Raw genomic sequence first — 21,555 nt, forward strand, 5'->3', positions numbered from 1 at the left:
AAATATAAATATAGGAAAACAATTTGTTAAAGGATCTTGGTACCTAACTTGGTTAAGTGTCACATTTACAACATTTTAAGGGCCCTGAACTGCTCTTTGGGGCAACTTGAGTCATGTGTTAAAGCTATTCTTGCCCGTGTTAAAATTTCCATAGGACTACTGTGTACAGCTGACAATGCTGCCTGAACTGAGATGTACACTGTCTGACAAACTTCTTGTTTCTTTTTTCTTCCAGATAAAAACTCAAGTATTCACCAAATACTGCATTTCCATACTTTTACACTTTTGGTGTTTTATAATTCCATTCAATCATTCAGTGCGGATATGATTGTCATAAATGTGTCTTGGCTGGATCCGTCAACCCGGTCTCAAAATCCTCCATACAAATACATGGAATGCTTTATGTTTTATTTACATCTCCACTTTTTCTGTAATTCTAGTTCTGTACATATTACTTTGGTGGTCAAGCTGCTATTTTCTTGTATGGCAGCTGTCACAATGTTGCCATCCCAGCATGTGCTTTGCGGCTTATCAGCAGGCAGCCAGGCATGTCAGACGAGACACCAGGGTGGCTCATGGTACAATCCACCGTACCTTAGAAACCATGGCCTACCTGTCCAACTACTAGTAATTTACTGAAACAGAGCTGGGGGATTGACACAAGGATTGGAACGACTTAGGTCTTTCTGATAGTTGGTGCATATTCAGTAGTTCAAATTTCACCCCAACCATTTTCCATGGAAAGAATAGACAGCATTATTGTTGCATTCATGCTTACATTAAACACAGAGTAGCTGCCCCCCCCACCCCCCACAACAACAAAAAAAAATATTTTATTTTTTTTCCCTTAACGCATGTCATAGCATCCCTCTGGTTTGCTGAATGGCTCTTTCCCTGCTAGCCTGGATTGAGCTCAAGCTCCTCAGCTAGAGCTCACTAGCTGATGCTGAGTCCAGCATCACTGAGTTGGTGACTGGACACTTACAGTCGAGGGCGCTGGGCTTCGCAGCCCCCTGCTCAAGGATCTGAAACTTGAACAATGAATGACAACTTTTGAATTTCTTTGAAAAATAAAAAAAAAAATCGAAATAAAAAAAAAGATGTACATCTATAAATAAAATAAATTAATTAATTTTCCTTGATAAAACATAACCGATTGGCCTTAGTTTTTTTTATTAATACATTTTCCTGACTATACCAAAGTGTCACTGTGTCATGCATGGAAAAATAAGAATCGGTTCAACATTTAAAGGAGCTCATTTGAGGTTTTAAGATCATAGAAATATTGTTTCCCTTGTTTCTGTTGCGGATTGATGATTCATTAGTCTGAAGAACTCATGGATAAAAGTAAGTCGATTTATTTTTTATGCTGTATTACTTATAGTTTGAGATTTCTCTCTTGACTTCAGACTTTTGAAGATGGAATCATTTCAGTGTGGACTGGCTGATACTGCCGGGTGAACCGCTCAGGCTAGTGATAATGATTTCATTGTCAGTGTCCGTAATGAAATTTTCCAATTCCTCTTCACTTACAAGTTTTAAGGAAAATGACTTGACCGTTCCAATCAATCCATCCATCAATCCTGTTGTTGTGGTTAAACTCAAGTGAACTCATCTGAACACTTGACATGTGCATTGTTCATTTCATGGTCATGTTAAGAGTTCTCCCATCATTAAAGAATCAGTTTTTTCATTATAATATGGCATTTAGGTTTCACTTCCAATAAGTTCAAAAAAAAAAAAAATCTTTATAGATCAAGGAGGAAACAAATATCAATAACTAGTGATGAGAGTCCACAAACCCATAAGAACAGATATTGTGTAGGGTATCATCGATGATGCCTCCATTTTCTCTCCCCATCAGTAACAGTATCGCTTTTTGAGTTTTATTATAATTTCACATTTAGGACATAAAATTAGTACATAAGCTGTGTGCTCAGGTGTGTAGGCACATTAAATGCAATGCCTTCTTTCTATTTACCAAGTTTTGTCTGCAAAATCAGGACAACAACCAACAAGAACTGAAACATCTATTATGACATTTGAGTTTGGTAACTTTGGATGAGTCAAACACAGCAGAAGCATGAAGACGTGACATTGTGAGAATGTGGCACAAAACAGATTCCATATTTAAAAGCTGTGCCAGGAGCAGCTGTGCAACAGTAATTGACATTGCCTCCTCGAATTTTAGTGCCTGACAAATTTAGCATAGGTCTCAGTTCAGAGGCTGGACTCAATATAGCTTCAGGTTTAGTGCTGACTCAGAAATACCACCTTGTCCTGACACTAAACTAACAGACACTTAGAGAAGCTTGTCTGCTTGCCAGAAGCACCTCTGTGATAGTCATCCTGGCAAGAACCTGTTGTGGTTCTACACCTATTCTTCATGCTGTAAAACTTTCCTTCAGGAACACACACGCACACATGAACTGTATATATATTTGGCTTGTGTATTTTTTTTTTTTTGAGTTTCAAAGAACTTAAGTTTTTAGTTTCTTTCTATTTTAGGCAGAACATTTCTTCCAATAATTAAGGTAGCCTGTTAGACACTACCTTACTCTCCATGGGAAGGAATTTCAGCATTTATTACTGCTGCATTTATACACACATATATATACATATTGTAGCAAGTCATGAATACTGGGAATAATGTTGATGCTCATTTTCTGTGCTATTTTGGGGTTGCTGGAGAATTTTTGGGTGTTTTTTTTTTTTACCTGGAATTGGGTGGGAACAGTTAGATGGATTGCAGGCTTCTGTGGTGTGGCTGTGGCCAAAAACAGCTATTGATCATTAAACAGATGTTTTACCAGATATGTGTGTGTGTATATATATATATATCAATTTAGCGGTTGATCTACCTTGCCATCCTCACCTATGGTCACGAGCTGTTGGTATTGACCGAAAGAACGAGATTGCCGACACAAGTGGCCGAAATGAGTTTCCTCCACAGGGTGGCTGGACTCTCCCTTAGAGATAGAGTGAGAAGTTCGGTCATCCGGGAGGAGCTCGGAATAGAGCCGCTGCTCCTCCGCATAGAGAGGAGTCAGATGAGGTGGCTTGGGCATCTGGTCAAAATGCCTCCTGTGCACCTCCCAGGGGTGGTATTCCAGGCATGTCAATATAGGAAGAGGCCACGGGGAAGACCCATGACGTGCTGGAGAGACTATGTCTCAAGACTGGCCTGCGAACATCTTGGGGTCCCCCCAGAGGAGCTGGACCACGTGGCGGGGGAGAGGGAGGTCTGGGCTTCACTGCATCGCCTGCTGTCCCCCAACCGGCTACAGATAAGCTGGGGGGGGGGGGGGGGGTGGGGGGTGGATGGATATATACATATCTATATACAGGTATACATATATGTATATATATACAGTGGGGAGAAAAAGTATTTGATATATTGATTTTTCAGCTTTTCCTTCTTGCAAAGCATGTCGAGGCCTGTAATTTTTATCATAGGTACTCTTCAACTGTGAGTGACAGAATCTGAGACAAAAATCCAGAAAATCACATTGTTTGACTTTCAAATAATAAATTTGCTTTTTATTGCATGACACAAGTATTGGATCGCAAACAAACCAATAAGAATTGCGGTTCTCACAGACTTATTACTTCATCTCTCAAAAATCCTCCCGTTCTCCACTCATTACCTGTATTAACTGCACCCGTCTGAACTCCTTACCTGTATAAAAGACACCTGTCCACACACTCAATTGAACAAACTCCAACCTTTCCACAATGGCCAAGACCAGAGAGCTGTGTAAGGACATCAAGGATAAAACTGTAGACATGCACAAGGCTGGGATGGACTACAGGACAATAGGTAAGCAGTTTGGTGAGAAGGCAACAACTTTTGGCACAATTGTTGGAAAATGGAAGAAGTTCAAGATGATGGTCAATCTCCCTCAGTCTGGGGCTCCATGCAAGATCTCATGTGGGGTATCAATGACCATGAGGAAGGTGAGGGATCAGCCCAGAACTACATGGCTGGACCTGGTTAATGACCTGAAGAGAGCCGGGACCACAGTCTCAAAGAAAACCATTACTGATATGTCATCATGGATTAAAATTCTTCAGTGCATGCAAGGCCACCGTGCTCTAGCCAGCACATGTCAAGGCCCATCTGAAGTTTGCCAATGACCATCTGGATGATCCGGAGGAGGAATGGAAGAAGGTCATGTGGTCTGATGAGACAAAATAGAGCTAAACTCCACTCGCCGTGTTTGGAGGAAGAAAAAGGACGAGTACAACCCCAAGAACACCATCTCAGCCATAAAGCATGGATGTGGAAAGATCATTCTTTGGGGATGCTTTTCGGCAAAGGGGACGGGATGACTGCACCGTATTGAGGGGAGGATGGACGGAGCCATGTTTCCCAAGATCTTGGCCAACAACCTCCATCTCTCAGTAAGAGCCTTGAAGATGGGTTGTGGCTGGGTCTTCAAGCATGACGATGACCCGAAACACACAGCCAGGGCAACTAAGAAGTGGCTCCATAAGAAGCATCTCAAGGTTGTAGAGTGGCCTAGCTAGTCTCCAGACCTGAACCTAGGTAGCTATACCAAAGCCTGAAGAATATGGAGAAGATCTGTATGGAGTGGACCAAAAACCATGCTGCAGGGTGTGTGTGTGTGTATATAAGTTGAGTGTGCTAATGATTATTTTTCTGAACAATAAAATACTTTTTACTCACTTTTAGTCTGGCAAGTTGCTTAAAAATATAGTGGTTTCTATCAGAGTAATGTACTTATTTACTTTCAGTGTATTCATTTACATTGAGAATCACAGTTTAAACATAAAAATAATCCGTTGTTTAACTCTGCTTTTTCTGCTTTTATATATTTGAGCACCTCTGGCAGGAAGGTCATTATTTAGGACATTTGTGTCACTCCTAACATGTGTTTCAACATTGTCTGTTATACATTTCAATTTTGTTTTCGAGGGTCCTTGGCACCTAATTTCAAATGATATGAAGAGAAAATTGTTATTTTCAATAGTATGGTGGTGGTGATTGATATTGGGCAAAATTATAAAATTATAATAAATGACTTTCAAACTCAGATCAGATGTACACACAGTATGTGTTTTGCAAATGCATGTCTCATATCGAACAGGGAAAATCGAGACACATTGAAATCCTTTATTTAAGTGAATACAAAAAATAGTTTTGAGGCCAGATAAATATCTTTTATATTGTATGTTATCACTTCTTTATCACAACTTAATTGTAGTAACTTCATAATTGTATTTCTCTTAAGGGTCAAACATTGGCTACAGAACACTTCAATTACTCCACATTTTTGAATTGTATCACAACATCTTAATGGGTATATCGAAATGTTCTCATCACATTTATCTCCCATAGAATTAAAAGCACAAGAAAAAAAAAAAGAAACATAGAATTTCAGTGAATTGTAACATACATTGAAGCAGTTGACAGACCCAATTTTCCAGTCTTTTGCAGTTTATAACCATTGTTACACGTGCTCATGGAATATATAAGGTAACTGCTATACTTGCAGCCAGTCTCTCTGCCATCCCTGAAAGACCCTACATGAGGGAGACAGACAGAAAGTAAACAGGGATACAATTTTCTCAGCACTTCAGGGGGATAGCAAGTTTGATGTGGGACAACAAATGTTAAAAAAAAAACCACAAATGTGAAATTACATTCCAGAACAAACTGACTGCCTGATACTTTCTACAGACGGATACGGTGACGCTGTCAATCAAGCAGACCAGACATTGTATGGGCTACGGACTAAGGCACTAATAATAACACTACAGATTGGACTCATGAGCCATGGACCCCACCCGTCACGACATCTCAAACCTTATTGACACTGACAAGTAATTGCCCCCCTTTTAGCCAATTTGCGTCAGTTGTGGCATTCAGTCTGCGTACGTCAGTCACTCAAGAGTATTCTTCAATTTTGTGACTGTATAAAGTGAGATGTATCTGAAGCACAAAGCCATGCAATGCACAGCAGGACCCAAATCTTACAAACTGTAGTTGAAAAATTCAAACACAGCCATTTCAGTAAGACAAGGAGCCAAACACACTACAATCAAATTCAGTAAACAGTATCTTCTATTGCAGCAAGTAGTATATTCAGTCAAGTCACACAGAGCACCCTTAATTGAAAAAACAATGTAGGATGGTTGCCTGTGGTGATTAGTGTCTCAGTCATTGAAGAAAAAAGAAAATAAAATTCAAATATATCTTGGAACTTTGGATTGCATAAAGTGTTACTTGTTATACCTTGGAATTAGATTTTTGCAAAGTTATCAAATACTTTGCGAGTTCACAGACGGCGAAGTTGAACTGAGGCTCACCAATCCCTGTTGGTATCATATTGCTGGAAACATATCCATCATTAGATTCATTCAAATCTAGGCTAGTAAGGGAGAAGAAACCATTACAAAAGCAGAGGTGAATAAATAAAGACTCATCACTGAAAAGGGGCTAATTTGAAAAATTCATCTGGACAGATGGCGTTAGCAAATGCAAAGTAAACACATGTACAGTATCTCCAGGATCAATACTTTACATTGAATGTGGCGTTAGCGGCATCTTTACTGCCCTCCTAAGCACCATCCATGTTATTGCATCAAATTCTCTTTGCGGTGTGTAACAAATGTTTGTTTATGCATGTAAGCTCTTAGAAGCACCACAGGCTCTGACATAGAGAGAGAAGGTCAGCCCTCAAAATAAGAGATCAATCTCATCTAAAAATCGAAGATTATACATCCATTCTATGGTTACCGGCTACCTGTGTAGAAATGTGTTCATATTACGGCTGTAAAACCTGATTCTTAGCAACTGCGCATAGTGACACTGCAGGGGGAGACAAACAGGCGGACATAATTGCATCTTAGAAAACGGTAACTTAGCAGGAGAGTTTTTAGGTGACTGCATGAAAATGTCAAATCTTCAGCACGATGAAAAAAAATGCTTCAATGACATTTTAGACCCCCCCCCCCCAAAAAAAAAAACAACAACTGTCCATTATTTAAATGTATATTATGGTCCAAGCTGCACTTCTATGCAAAAGCTCATGTTCCTTCATCTCATGTTTCATGACCACTGCATTATGGTCAAGACACACGGTCATGTCACTTACATGGCAAGTATGCGCGCTTCCACATTATGCTTGGACACACTTCACAGAGGAGAAAGGCCCACATTTATACAATATCAGTGTAGCTCCTTAGCTGACATTACAGATAAATGGCTATATGACAGTAACAGCAATACAATCAATTCTTCATCTTTAGAGTTAAGAACTAGAGCTGCAGCTTGTAAGACACAAGACATAAACTGTAGCTTCTAGACAAAAATGAGGACAAATGTGCTTTTACGGCTTGCCCCAGGCAGGTCACATTCTGGTAGAGATTATTGTCAGTCAAAGTACGCAACGCTATACTCAAGAACATCGAGTACTTCTTCAGTCATTTTACCACAATCCTTATGTTGAGTTTTCTGTAAGTAGTCATTTCCACGCAGTAGTATTTAGCTGTACCTTTAAGGGCTCTCTCAATGTAAAGTGATTGATAATAAGTCATTGTGTGGTGCAGGTCTGTACCAACAAAGATCTGCTTCTCATATCTTTTCAAGACTATGCCTTGGTGTGTGGGTTGCTTTTTTTTTTTTAAATTAATTGTTGTCCTCACGAAGTTCACTGGGGAGGAACTTGTACTGCTGCTGCCTGATCTGAGCTAGTTTCTTCCGAGCCTCCTCCAACTCTCGTTCCTTCCTCAGCATTTCCTCCTGGGCAGCAATGATCTAAATGGACAAAAGAATGAATTTGTATGCTGCAGAAAAGGTACTTTTTAGATCTGAGAAACAGCATCTCCTTGGTGATTTTCAAGAAATTTAATTTCTCTGCTGATAATCATGGGTAAAATGCTATGAATTTGTGAATTTATGCTGTCCTTGAATCAACTTCACCTCATTTTGAATAGAGGTGATTTTTTTCAAATATTACTCTTTAAACAGCGTAACTTGCCAATTAATTTTCACTTTAAAAATGCACTTCTTCAATTACATTGTTATTATACTATTAATCGCATTATTATTATTCTTCTTCTTATTATTATATGGTTATTTATATTGTGATTTTCCATTAGTATCCCTGATGTTGAAAATAGTCAACCATAGCAAAACATGCCGTGATAGAATCCAGATGACGCAAAGGCTTTTATAACATTGAGTGGTCTCAGACCATTTTACCTGAGCAATTCCGCCCACAAACTTGGTCTTGACAACCACATTGTCTTCATCTGCTTTATCAAACGCTGCTTTCTGAGCCGCCCGCACCAGGTTGTCTGAGGCCTTCTTCACTGCATTCCCAGCGATCTAATGGAAGATGAGACAGCTTTCAAAAAAACAAGCACTTCTAAAATGACATATTCTGTAAAATTGGTTTTCTGAGGATTTGCTACAACCAGAATATGATTTAGAAGCCACTTTTCTTTTTGATGTACGGGTAAAATAAGGTACCTCCTATCCTGAGTCATTTCATTCATTTTTGCCACACTATGTTGATGCCCGAACAATGTAGCACAATTTTTTTTCTTTAGTTAAAAAAAAAAAAAAAAAAAATCTAGTTTACAGGAACAGACAATATTCAGTTTCTATGGATTTGTCAAGCAGTAATATGCAGCTAATAACCTGAAGGTAGCTGATCTGCAAAGTGTGTTTGTACCTGCAGCCTCCTCATGGCCTCTGAGTCTTGGTCAGCCTTCACCTTGCAGGCGACGAGCAGCTGGGCAGTCGAGGCAGCCACCTGCTTGGCTGAAGAGATGAGCTTCTCCTCACTGGCATGGCCTTGCACAGAGGCATTGGCCGCCTCGCACAGATTACTGGTTGCTGCTGCGACCATACGTGCCTGACAGGGAGAGGGGAAAATTAAGTCATCTGGGTTGTGAAATTGTGTCTTGGATTGAACCTGGCTAAATATTGTCCTTCAAGCTTACAGCAGAGATGAGTCCTTGGGACCACTGTCCGTCATCCACAGCGTTGGCTGGAATGGAGCCCACTTTGCCCTGAGCCACCAGCTCCCTTTGAGCAGCAGAGGCAGATTTAACCAAAGCACTGGTGGCTGCAGCGATGGACTTGGCTGCCTCCAAGATCTGCTCCTCAAAGTTCAGTGTCTCATCGGCCAGCTAAGGGGGAAGAAGAGAAATAGACCGGATGAGTTTTGTAACTAGGCTTATGAATTGTATTTCTTTAAAGAAAAAAAAAATGCATGCATACATAGATATCTAGTGCACTTTTGTTCACATTCTAAAGTGGAGCACAGTTGATATAAAACCAGCAAAATGAAACATGAAATAGTTGACATTCACTCAACTCAAGTTTCAGCGAATTTCTAATAGTTTCAAATAACCCCATTAGCAAGTGTATTCAATCCAAAAAAGTCAAAAATTTGTCATTCTCCCAATTGATGAAAGTAAGAAAAGTAGAACTTTGATGGAAAACCTTTTAAATTAATCACTCTATTATCACCACTGATGCAGTTGTCGAAAGGAAAAACAATGTTGACTCCCCAAAAGATTCATTCAGCCGAACATAAGAGATCTAACTTGAGAGCAACAGCTGATAAAAAGCTTCTGTAGATAGGAACAAAGAGGAAACTAGATTCTGCACAGATAATCGGTCAGTAATTATGCATCCCACCCACTCCAATCCACTCCACTCTGACTGTTAAGACTTTTTGCCACACAAACACATTCATGCCACAAGTTTGTAGACAGAGCGGGACACTGTAGGAATATGTTTGATATATAGTTGGGACTGAATAACAACCTAATATATCAAACATATCAGACAGAGCCCTGCAGAGAAGGCCTCCTGAGTTGGGGGTAGGCAGGGGCGCGGGGAAGGAGGCAGGGAGGGGGTTAATTGGGAGCCAGAGAACACAGAGTACGCTGGAACAGGCTTTGGCTAGAATTACTAGAGATGGATGGAGGGGGAGAATGCGGCCGGGGCTAATCTAATAATGAGTAGGTGAAAGAGGTGGGGTTTCAGTGAGTATTAAAACATCATTTTTGCTCACTCTCTGTCGGAGTGGTCAAAAATAAATGATATCAAAAGCAACGGTGTGATGGAAATGGATGCCAAATTAAGTGGGTAAAAGGTGAATGCATTCGATTGGAATGGGAAAATGGTTATTGTTAAATTCTCTAAATCTGGGTCATTTTGATGGGAAATTTGTCAAAAGCGAAGAGACATCACAAAAGACGGATCACCCTTCCCTGCAAATATTAAAACAAAAGGTGCCTCATCCAAATCTGTACACAGAAAGGTAAAAGGTGGATTTTTATAATATCTTGCATATCAAAACCATCAGCTGATCACTGTGTGAAAGGAAAGGGAAAAGGGAAAAAAAATGTGTTGCTTCAGCTTAACTTCAGTTCAAATATCTATTCACTGTGAAATTGTAAGTGGGAAACGTATTCTGTCATTTAACTTTTTCCTAAACAACCCATTTGACAGAGAGAACTATTAAATTTGTCATTAGTGCAAAGCAGCAAAAGAAAAATATATAGAATAATTCACTGTGCCGTAACTGCTTAGTAGTTTGTTTAGTACACTGCTAAGGACAAATTTAGTAGCTTTTTATACATTCCATTGTATTTGTTTTCAAATTACCAAAAAAACTGTTTTTGCAATATCCCCATGTACCCAGAAACCATTTGCAATTTGAGGTAAAAATAAATGAATTAGTAAGCATTGTACTTTTAAATGGTGTCTGAAAGGAGATTTCATATTTCTCATATTTCTAACGTGTATATATGAACATTGTAGAACTGGATTGCGTACTGTTCTCATGACTATTCAGATAAACAAGAGATTGAAATTGAAATGTTCTGACTTTGCCAGAGGATGCTGTGTAGTACGTACAAGAGGTGGATGCTGCAGCTTTGTAGCTTTTATTAATGAGATGGAATATCAGTGCAGAACATTTTTATATTTGTGCTAATTGGTGTGCTATGTTGCAGACATAATCTTGTGTGAATTTAAGCTAATCAATAAGTTGCACCGGAAGAAAAAATATATTTTTGAGGAAAAGCATTTTAAAAACAACCAAACTTCTCTTTTTTAATTTAGCAGAACCAGTGAGTGATATAAGAATTAAGGTGATGTGGAAAGCAGTGATTGACTGACACCGATTTTCTTAGTTGTCAAATTCACAAAGTAGTATTTTGGCCTGCATGGCATTGCTGCTACAGCAAAAAAACAAAACAAAAAAACAAAACAAAAAAAAAAAAAAAATCAATGCAGCTAAAGGTCAGTATCAGACATCAGCATACGCTGTTGAATTCTGAATTACTCTTTCCTTTCACTCTTTCAAGGGAGGAGAATTTCCAAAGTCAAAAGTGAAGTCAGACTTCCTAGGGTCAGTAACTGGCTGGGGAGTGACAGCACAACATTTCACACTGTCAGCATGTCTGTTTAACGCAGACAGTTTGTCCTGGATTGCCTCAGGAGTGTGGAGGTCGGCCATTACACCGTGTATGAGTGTTATGTCGTTTCAGTTTAATTTCTAACCCAGATGCATAGTTTGTGAGGATTCTGTTTGGGCAAGGTGACAGGCAGCATTCTATTAGGATTCCCCCAGGTAAGGCAGATGTCGTAGGCTGTTCAACAACTGCACACTCACCTGGAGGCAGGAGTGATTCTTAAGTGTGATAACAGCTCAGTCACCAACTACCCACAATAGCTATAGTCATTATTCTGCTTTCACAAGGTTGGCATTGAATGTGATGGAATATTGGCCACCTGACATCCCAGCCTGGGCTCAGACAGGACTGGATTCTGCTATTTAATTTCAAAGACAATATCTGCTTATAATACAGTGCTTCTTTTGCAATACCATCGGATCAGAATTTGTAAATACGCAAGTTAAAACTTATTTCTGGTAATGGTAATTATATTGAACTTATTCTCTGAGCATATTTGGAATTGTGATTTTCCTTTTTTTTTTGGAATCACAATTTGAAATTACTTTTTTATTTCAGAGGATACAACTCCCTCTAAGAGCCGTGGTACAAAGAAGGATTGGAAGACTTTTATACACGTATTTGAAATTTCCATTAGCAAAGAAGTTTTTTTCTTGGATTTAACTGGTTTAACTCTCTGCTGATGAGTTTATTTCAGTCTTTTAATTTGCTCCACAACAATTATGGTCAATATCTTTGGCACTATTGTTATCAACTCCTTCACCTGCACATAGACAAAAAGTTATGGTGACTTTTCCAGTTATTTGCAGTCTAGTTACCTTGGGCTTGGCTCTGGGTTTGAGCTGCTCCAACTTCTTGGCTGCTGCTTCGATGGACGCCGCGGCACCAAGCAGCTCCGTCTCTGCGATGACTGTCGGGTCCTCGGGGTCAACCCACTCTGATCCTGCGGTGCATGCGCAGACATGCAATTAAGATGCAAAATTAAAAAAATGTCTGGACAGGTTTTGGTCTGCATGCCTCAGGTCAACAACACTGATCACGCAAGACAAAAGTACCACATATCACTGCAACCCATGCATAGCATCTGAAGGCCACATACTCTTCTTTAAGGCAAACATGAAGAGATGATGTTTATTACATGGGATGGAAAGTAAAACCTAGCAGAATGGATGAAGCCTGGTACTCAAAAGATCGCGAGAGCAGCTGGATTTCATGATGAGATTAAATGATTGATGTTAGCGCGCATGTTGAGCAGCTCACATCTGGTGAAATCAGTCGCAGCACAAATAAAAAAACAATTCTAACTTACCTCCATCTGTGGCAAAAGAAGGAGGACAGAAGAATTAATGTTTTTTGAAAAGGTAAGAATTGGTTCCTCTATTTTGTCCGTGGGCACAACGATTGATGTGAAAGAAAAATTTTCACGGAACAGTTGTTCTTGGAGAAAAGTTAATACAGGAGCCGACGATTAATCCACAATACAGTAAGAAGTATGAAGTTATTTTGATTTGATTAACAGTGATGGAACCTTCTGCAGTCAGTAAATAAATGCCACTTTGATTGGAGCACATTCTACATTGTAAAATGAAAGATGGGTCAGTTTGTAAAGTCAGGTTACATGGTGTGTGAGCATCTTGGTGAATGCGCGCCCTTTACCTTTCATGGCCTCCGCGGTCTGGATCAGTTCTGTGACGGCGCCGGCCACTCGTTTTGAACAAGCTGCCAGCAGCTGCTTCTGCTCTGCTGTGGGTTTTTGCAGGACCTGCGCACGCAAATATATCACAGGTTCAACATTTCAGAATTGGATTAGATAAGCACACTTCAAGCAATAAAAAGAATTGCTAATAATATATATATAGAATTTACACTCAGGGTCATTTAATGACCAGCACATGATAAGCATATAAGTTTTGGGTGTCAGAGTCACTAATTTTAAGTGACTGACACTGTAAATCAAACCATATACTGTACATAAAGTAGCTATTGGTATGTATGCTATGGAACAGAATTTAATTAAGTTTTAACCAATTACCCTTAAGTGACAACAAGATTTTTTTTTCCCCAAAAGGAGTTTTTGCAGCAAGATTTCTTTCAGTCCAAATATTTAGTGGGATGAAAATTATGATTTCATTAGCTTGTATGTTTACTGCCATTTGAACACCTCATGTCAAAATGAACTGTTATTCATGGGGTGCTGATGAAAACAAGCAATCCGTACCAAAAGCACTTGTTCCAGGAGATCAATGTATCCATTCGTACACTCCGCTCCATACATCAGTGCCCGGTTCTTCACCTCCTCGTTGACCTCTGGATGATAAGCCGCTTGCTGAAAAACAGCAAAAATTGCATTTCTAGCATTTTCAACAGAAGAGCGAATAGTAATGACAGGTATTTGCAACTGTTTAGGCAGGAACAATAACCTTGCATGTTGTGAGCATGTCTGAAATGGCTTTCCGGCTGAGGTTGGCAGTATGGATAATGTCCTCCTGCCGGGCAGAATTGCCTGCAGCCACGGCCTTCGCAGTTGCCATGGTGATGCCCTTGGTCATACGAATGAACTCTTCTGGTGTAGTAGTCTTGTTGGGAGCATCCTTAGATTGGAACACCTGGTTGCAGGGGTCACATTAAATGTCAAGCAGAGCACAACATAGCGCTGGGAGGTTGATAAAATATAGAATATAACTGCAGTATTTATACATCAGACAGCTAATGAGTTTGAGAGAAGTCTTCACTGAACAGATAAGATACAAGTCACATGGCAGTCATTCATCTGTATGTGTGTGTGTCCCCGAATTCTCACCGCCATTTCCTGTTTGATACACTCAATAGTCGCCTCTAGCGCCCTTGTGCCCCGAGTGGCCTCGTCCTCCACAGCCTTGACGGTCTTCAGCAAGGATGTCACATTGGTCACCATCACCTGGCATGCACAGAAAAGTGGCATAATCAGAGAAGATTGTCATTAATTGGAATTAAAAACACCATGGTCTCAAAAATTTTGAAGGTTATAGCCAAGGCTAGTAATTAGACTGTACGATAAAGTAGATTAGAATCATAAAAACGCCAGCTCAACCACTATTATGTTGTAATATGCAGATTAGGATGATTTCAAAAAGGGGTATTTTAGTGCCCCCACTTTTTAAAGGATATTGCAGAAACATCAAGCACTATTATTTTCCTCTCCTTAAAAAAAAAAAAACGCAGGGCTTCATTTTTAAAATAGGGTTAAAATTATACATTATTGATACTAGCAAGTATGGTACTGATAAAAGAAATTTAGTTCTTCGTATTTTTTAAAAAGCACTGTGAGCATGCATATGAATATAAACTAAATGTCCTTTTAACAGACATGTATTTCCACTTAAAATTAAATCGGAAAAATACACAGAAAATGTTTAAATATTTTTCCATGAAAACAAGATTTTCCTGGGTATTTCTTCTTTTTTTCATCTTACTTCTCATGTATTCCATTGCTGCAGAAAAGGTCAGATTTGCTCCAGGTTTGTCTTAAAAAAAAAAAAAGGGGGGGAGGGGGTTCCGCACTCAGGTAAGCTTAGTGGACAGCTCCTGCTATTTGTGTTGCACATCTTTTCCTCAACGCCAAACCGCAGAATGTTACTGGGGTGTGTTAGAGTTTGAGGTGATCTGTATGATGAGCCATGAGGACTGTACCTCTTGAAACCCAGAGATAGAGGGTGCAAAACCCCTCAGTCGACCCCCTCCATCCCAAAATTAAATTCACACAAGATTGTTTCACGACAGCACCTAAAGCTGTCTAAGAGAAATGTTTTCATCTAAAAGTTGCTATGACACTGCTGTAAAACTGACTGTTTTTATGTCATAGCTGAAGGTGATGATGAGCAGAAAAGCGTGTCATCCAAAGATTATTAACAGCCGCTCTGAGAATCTCTGGTTCTGGAAATGAGCTGGAGCCAAGCATTCCATTGATTTATCTCCGTGAGAAATATCTTTGGTTCCTGTTATCCAGAACATCCATTTACTGGTTATTTACATTACTGGTACACAGCCATTACTTAAACTTGTGAGAGAACATTCTCATAAAAACAGTGATGGCGCATGGGCTGACAAATGGCACTGCCTGGAGGAGGTGGACATCTACTTTACTACATTTATGTCTTCACTCCAATTTCATGCTGAGGTGAATCCTTGTAGATGCACTACCTTTAAGGTTCCTGTACTACATGATGGGAAATTAGTCATGTTGGCCACAGAGAAGAATAAAACCTTGGGGAATAACTTGATACTAGGAGTTTGCAGATAGGATACACACAGAAACTATGTTTATTTTCAACATGAGAGAATTACTGAGACAACTCAGCATTGTTCTTTGTAGATTATACCTCCTGTCTAATTTACAGAGTGCATTTATCTACAAATCAAGATTACTGCTGTCCTTTACATTCAAACACATTTTTCTAGATTTTACAAAAGCCCTCATCCCTTCACCTTGGCAGCACTCTTCAGTTGGTACATCGATGGATCATCTGCTGCCTTTCCCGCGGCACACTTGGTGGCACTAATGAGCTCTGCCAGCGCCTTGGCAACGTCTTTGACAGCATTTATCAGAACCACCTGGGGGAACAGGGCGCAGATTTATCAGCACAGTCCGGCGAGGGACAAAACCCTCAAGAGTGAGCTCTAGTCATTTTTTTACATAAAGCGACACACACCTGGGGAAAACAATGAAATGTAGCACACTTAAGTACTTTTGCTGGAGAAAACTTTGCAAAGTGGGATTTTAGAACGGTTATTCCCTACAGTTTGATTGAGTGAATCCAGCTTAATATTGCATGGGTAGCCAAAAAGTGGAGATTCTCAACATGATTATTATTACAAAATAATGATTGGCCCATTTAAGAAATAATACTAAATGTAAAGATAGAAAATACAAATATTACAAATCTTTTTTCTTAATCATTCACACCTTTTCCCATTAGCAAACTAAGCTGCGGTAAATATCTTAACGTTTTAGTCACGGAAAACACAAACATAAGCAAATAGCTGTCGTTGGCCACAGGCACACCACACCAGCTTCCAATACGACTCTGTTCCTGCTTCAATCCAGGTAAAAAAAAACCAAAAAAAACAGAATGCCTTGCACCCCAAAACCACACCTACAAAATTCCTAGCAACCCCAAAATCACACAGAAAACAAGCATCCACATAAACCCCAACATTCGTGACTCTTTACAATATCATGAACTGAGCATATTAAAAATAAATGAATAAAACCCCTAGCAAAAGATTAGAATTAATCGCTGAAAACAGAATCAGCAAAAAAGTTTGAACAATAGTCAAGTACCTATTAAATCACCGGACAATATAAGGAGTATGATCAAATATCATTTGGAAGAGCAGATTTAAAAGTAAAAAAAAGAATAAAGCCCCCGAAAATGACCAAAGAAATACCCACACTATTATTTTGGGAGGAATAAAAGGTGGAGGAATAAAAACACCATGATTTGACCTCATGGTTCAGCAGATACAGCTAACAGGCTAACTAACCTGGGTCTCAGGATCATCTGAGCCAATGCTAGCAGCTCCAAGTTTAACCACATCTGTGAGCTGTGTAATGGTTTTGGCAGATGACTGGGCTGCCTGAGCCAGCTTGTCCTGACCAGAAGCCGCACCGGACACCAGCATCTTCGTATCCTCCACCAGGGCTTTGGCTGTCTTCAGGATATTTTCCCTAAAGATAGAGATGCAGTGATAACAAGAAGAGAAGGAAAACGTGAGGAGTGAAAAAGGCCAGAATTATAGGTTATCTCTGTCAAAGCTGTAGTAATAAAAGGAGTTTAGTAATTGAAGTCCAGATTGGGAAATCTCCTGCAAAAATGTAAATCATAATGAAGCGCGGGTGTGGATGCTGGTGCTCACAAATGGCCAAATGGTCTGATCACGAAATGATTCAAGACAGTTGAGTTTCTGAAACAGCCGGCGGAGAAGTACCTCAACTTTTTAATTTCCAACTGAGCTCAATGAAAGACTTGGAGAAAAAAAAAAAGATCTCACCAGCTTTCATCCTTCCCCAGGAGGGGTTCTCTGCATAGTCACTTTCATGGCTTTTTAGGGAGGTGGAGGACAATTTCTCTAACACTTGTCTGTACGGCTCTAGGTTTACCCTTTGTTTCAGATCGTTATACATCCAATCCTCCAAAATCCAATTAAAAAAAAACAAACAAACAAAAAAAAAAACAAACAAAAAAAAACTAAATACCACAGTATCCAGTCAAATACTACATATTTACACATATATCTGCAGAAAACAGAAATTCACTCAATACTGTATAACAATTTGTAATAGTTGATTCTTTTGGCATTTATTCGAGCATGAAATCCCTTCAAGTGGAGCCTTCGCCTTTGAGAGAAAGAACAGTAACTGATGTGACACTTCTTTCATCTTTCAAACCCGGAGGGTAATTTGTAGTTTCTAAGTCAAGACGTTTCCTCCCATTTTTCCATCAGCCACTAAGTCATTCTGTCAGTTTCAGATGAAAGATAACCAAATGGGTACTTTTAGACCCCAGTCAGGTCTTATACTTGTAGACTAAATGCTGTTTGTATAGAGAAGAGAAAAACAAAGCAAACAAATCCCTTTCACTCACCTGTGGTCGGCGAAAGACTCATCGTTCTCGGCGTTGAGGGTACCGGCCGAGGCAAACATGATGGTCGTGTCCAGATCGGCGATAATTCCTGACACGGCGCTGGCCGCTGTGATGCAGGCTTGCGTGCCCTTGTTGCCCGCCTGGAGAGCCGAGAGCACCAAGGACACCTGAGGACGAACACGGATACAACAATGGATTGTCATACAGGTGAAGACGTGAGGAACCCCGATACCTCACCTGCCTGACAAGCAGCTTAACTGATGTGTTTTATTGCTAGTTGTATATTTTGAAATGCCAGTCAGACTGCTTTCTCTGTCAGGTCAGACAGCAGAGCATCACTTTGGGAAATATGTCAGACTTGTTTTCCTGTCAAATGCTTGAGTGACTAGAAAGGGATTCAGTGATGTTTCACTTCGAATAAAGAGACTTTAAGTAGTAGCTTGAATAAAAATGCAGTTTTCAAGACAATTAGAAATGATATCTAAATTATCAGCGGCTATCGTATGAATAAAACCAATCTCTCTACAGCCTAAAATGTGGGCGCATAAATAGAGGGATTTGTTTCCTCGCCAATAACTTAACATTGACATTGTTGCCAGACTGATTATATATGACCTGTGCAAAACTTAACCATGAATTATTAAACCAAACTGCAGCGTAATGCATTTTGCTAAGGACTATGATTTAGACAGTCAAGCCTTTGAAGCACAAACAGGCCCACAGCAAAGGATTTCTTAAATATACTTAAATTTGGGAGGCATATGATGAAATGAATTGTAGCACTAACCCTCTTACAGTGTTGACACCATGACAGAAAAATCATTGGTGAAGGAGGGGTCATACAGCAAGATATTGCTTTGCTCCTCAAGAAAAAGGGCAGATATTGTGTGTTTGGGCTGAATACACCATTTCATGTGGACTAAATGAGACCAAGAAAGAAAACCCCCACCTTTCGACACACATAAAAGTCACACCTTCCTTAATGGAGAAGACAAAACAATGCTTGAAGCATAATGGGACAATAAAAAAAAATACTAATTGGATTTTAAATTAATCAATAAAACACAACTTGCACAAACCCATTGTCTTTAAGTGAGAGGATGCATTACCTTCTCTGTGACGGCCCGAGCGCAGTCGATGAGCTCTCGTTTGGTGAAGCCGTCAGACGGAGTTATCTGGAGGGCTCCAGCTTTCTGAACCAGGAAGATACAGCCGTGACCGAGGTCCTGCACTCGAGTCTTGATCTGGAAACCGATCTGGAAAAGAGGATTTCTTCTATTTTGATTTCTGACGAGGTTCAGATATTCATGTTGTTTCTCAAAAAGTTTACAAAAAAAATCCAAACACATTCACGGGGTGATTTAATGGATCTATCTCTTCTGATTTTTCTTATGATTCTAAATGTAAGTATGCAGAGAAATATGCCAGATGACTGAGAAAAAAATTCATATTTTAACAAAAACTTTACTAACTCATTGCTTTAATCTTTTAAATACTGATACATAAACCTGCAATTTTTTTTTTTTTATGTATACAACAAGCTACTGGTAATAATCTTTTAAAACATATTTGATTTCTATAAGTCATCGTAAAACCTGTGATATTTGTCCAATCATTTCCACTTTGACAGCATCTGGACTGGGCAACGAATTAAAAGCATTACATGTGTCATCGTAATGTGACAAATTTGTGCAACGAGTAAGTCGATCTTTCGCCAGCCACACACAAACACACACACACACACACACACACACACACACACACACACACACACACACCTCTTCTGGCTCTGCTGTGTGAGCTGCCAGCCGGCCCTGAACTGCCAGCTGGCTGAAGTCCACTGTCACCTGAGAGGCCAGAGCCCCAAGATCGTCTGGACATGTCACAGATTTTGTCATCTAAGAGGCAGAAAACGCTCACAGTTAATCATAAACAATATGTATTAAAAGATTTAACATCTCTGGGGTTGTGAAACTGCTGCACACACACATAACATGCACAGTAATATATAGATTATTGGTAATTACATTAATAGATCTTTGTTAAAGGTTATCCAGAACACATTCATTTGATGTCATCACTACTCTTAGATTAGAGTGAATGTGATTTGAACTGGATACTGAGTGTATGCTGTCATAAGAAATGAGTCAGTTTCAAAATTGACCTTTAAATTAACCCAGCAGACACATTCGAGGGGACAGTAAATTAGGAGGTTTTCACCACAGCCATGTGTTAGAGCAGGGTAAACACAGGTGTAACCGATGAAATGAGTTATGGCCCCATCCTGCAAAGTGTGTCACTGCTATTTGAGTAAGTGTGCGTGTAAGGTATCAGCGTCCCAGCCACCATGCAGAGGACACGGTTGTAATTGCGTCCTGATTCATTGCATTAACTTTCTTTCGCTATTAACCCAATCAGGTGCTCAATTTTCCAGCCATTTCAAGGAAAATGGGGACTTTTTGGGGTCATTTTGCATCATCCTTACATTAAAGAGAGATGAAAGCTGACCTTCTCTGTGAAAGCATTTGGGAACCAAAAAAAAAAAAAAAAAACTATTTCCTCCTATTTAGTTCAGCAAAATGAAATATTCTACAAAAGTGGCACACTACCTAGATCAAAAGCTATCAAATACGCAATCCAGCAATGCCAAGAGACTCATGCACCTACTATGAATCTTTCTAAATTCTAAAATATAAGATATTGCAATTTTCCTAATTAAAAAAGGATTAAAGGAAGTACTTTTTCGGTTGGTTCAGAGATTACTGACACAGCTCAGTTAGTCAAAGTACGGTCAATGGAAAACCTCTGCTCATTCGGGTATTTTGTTATAATAAACAAATTAAATTGATGCTTAAATATCATTTTGATGCTGGTTCAAAAAAATACAATGCCTTACATGTGTATACATCACCCCAAGCAGGCGATGCGTAAAAATGCTTTAATTCTGATTTGAGTTTTGATGGCGACAAATGGGGAACCTTGTCAAAAAGATGAGGTGCTCTTTTAACAGTTCAAGGATTTCATAAAGTAACGCATCAACAATTCCTAGGAGTACTTCTGCCATGGCTCAACAGTTTAATATCAATATTTTGAAGGCTTACCATTTCCTGAGCAGTGACAGCAATAGCCTTGGAGTATTTCACCATACTAGTCTGGTAATCCACAAATGAGCCCTCGGGTTCGGGTGGCGTCCCCTCATCCAGCTGAAGAAATGTGCACAGTGACACACACAGACTGCTGAATTCGCAGGGAACTTTTCTTTTATCACCAAGAATATTCTGCCTTTCATCAAAAATAAATAAATACATAAATAAAACTCACAACTGAAAGTGATGATATGTTAAAGTAAACAAAGCATCCAATTATGAAAAAAAAAATCAACATTAGAGAAACTATAAACATATCCACAAAATCTAAATGCAAAATAGCATCAACTGCAATCATATTCTTAAGGTGTCATTCCTTC

The 21,555-nt window shown here is 39.5% G+C and overlaps 1 protein-coding gene across 3 annotated transcripts in view; it reads right to left on the reverse strand.

The window, feature by feature from the left end:
- Positions 1–5,123: 5,123 nt before the first annotated feature.
- LOC147217966 (talin-2) overlaps positions 5,124–21,555 on the reverse strand; it is a 100,551-nt gene continuing 84,119 nt past the window's right edge. For all 3 annotated transcript variants that reach the window (XM_086174617.1, XM_086174615.1, XM_086174616.1), the window contains exons 44-58: positions 21,191–21,292; positions 19,868–19,987; positions 19,199–19,345; positions 18,090–18,256; positions 16,990–17,173; positions 15,931–16,056; positions 14,267–14,383; positions 13,887–14,072; positions 13,685–13,792; positions 13,123–13,228; positions 12,285–12,409; positions 8,977–9,165; positions 8,706–8,888; positions 8,231–8,356; positions 5,124–7,783 (exon numbers count right to left, since the gene is read on the reverse strand). In XM_086174617.1, the coding sequence (XP_086030743.1) occupies positions 7,655–7,783; positions 8,231–8,356; positions 8,706–8,888; positions 8,977–9,165; positions 12,285–12,409; positions 13,123–13,228; positions 13,685–13,792; positions 13,887–14,072; positions 14,267–14,383; positions 15,931–16,056; positions 16,990–17,173; positions 18,090–18,256; positions 19,199–19,345; positions 19,868–19,987; positions 21,191–21,292 (2,115 nt within the window). In that variant the 3' untranslated portion in view covers positions 5,124–7,654. The remainder of the gene's footprint in view (positions 7,784–8,230; positions 8,357–8,705; positions 8,889–8,976; positions 9,166–12,284; positions 12,410–13,122; positions 13,229–13,684; positions 13,793–13,886; positions 14,073–14,266; positions 14,384–15,930; positions 16,057–16,989; positions 17,174–18,089; positions 18,257–19,198; positions 19,346–19,867; positions 19,988–21,190; positions 21,293–21,555) is intronic.

The sequence above is a fragment of the Fistularia commersonii genome, chromosome 27, assembly GCF_037954325.1.
Source record: "Fistularia commersonii isolate RoL2024-O1a breed Wild chromosome 27, RoL_Fcom_v1.0, whole genome shotgun sequence".
In the NCBI taxonomy this organism is placed as follows: Eukaryota; Metazoa; Chordata; class Actinopteri; order Syngnathiformes; family Fistulariidae; genus Fistularia; species Fistularia commersonii.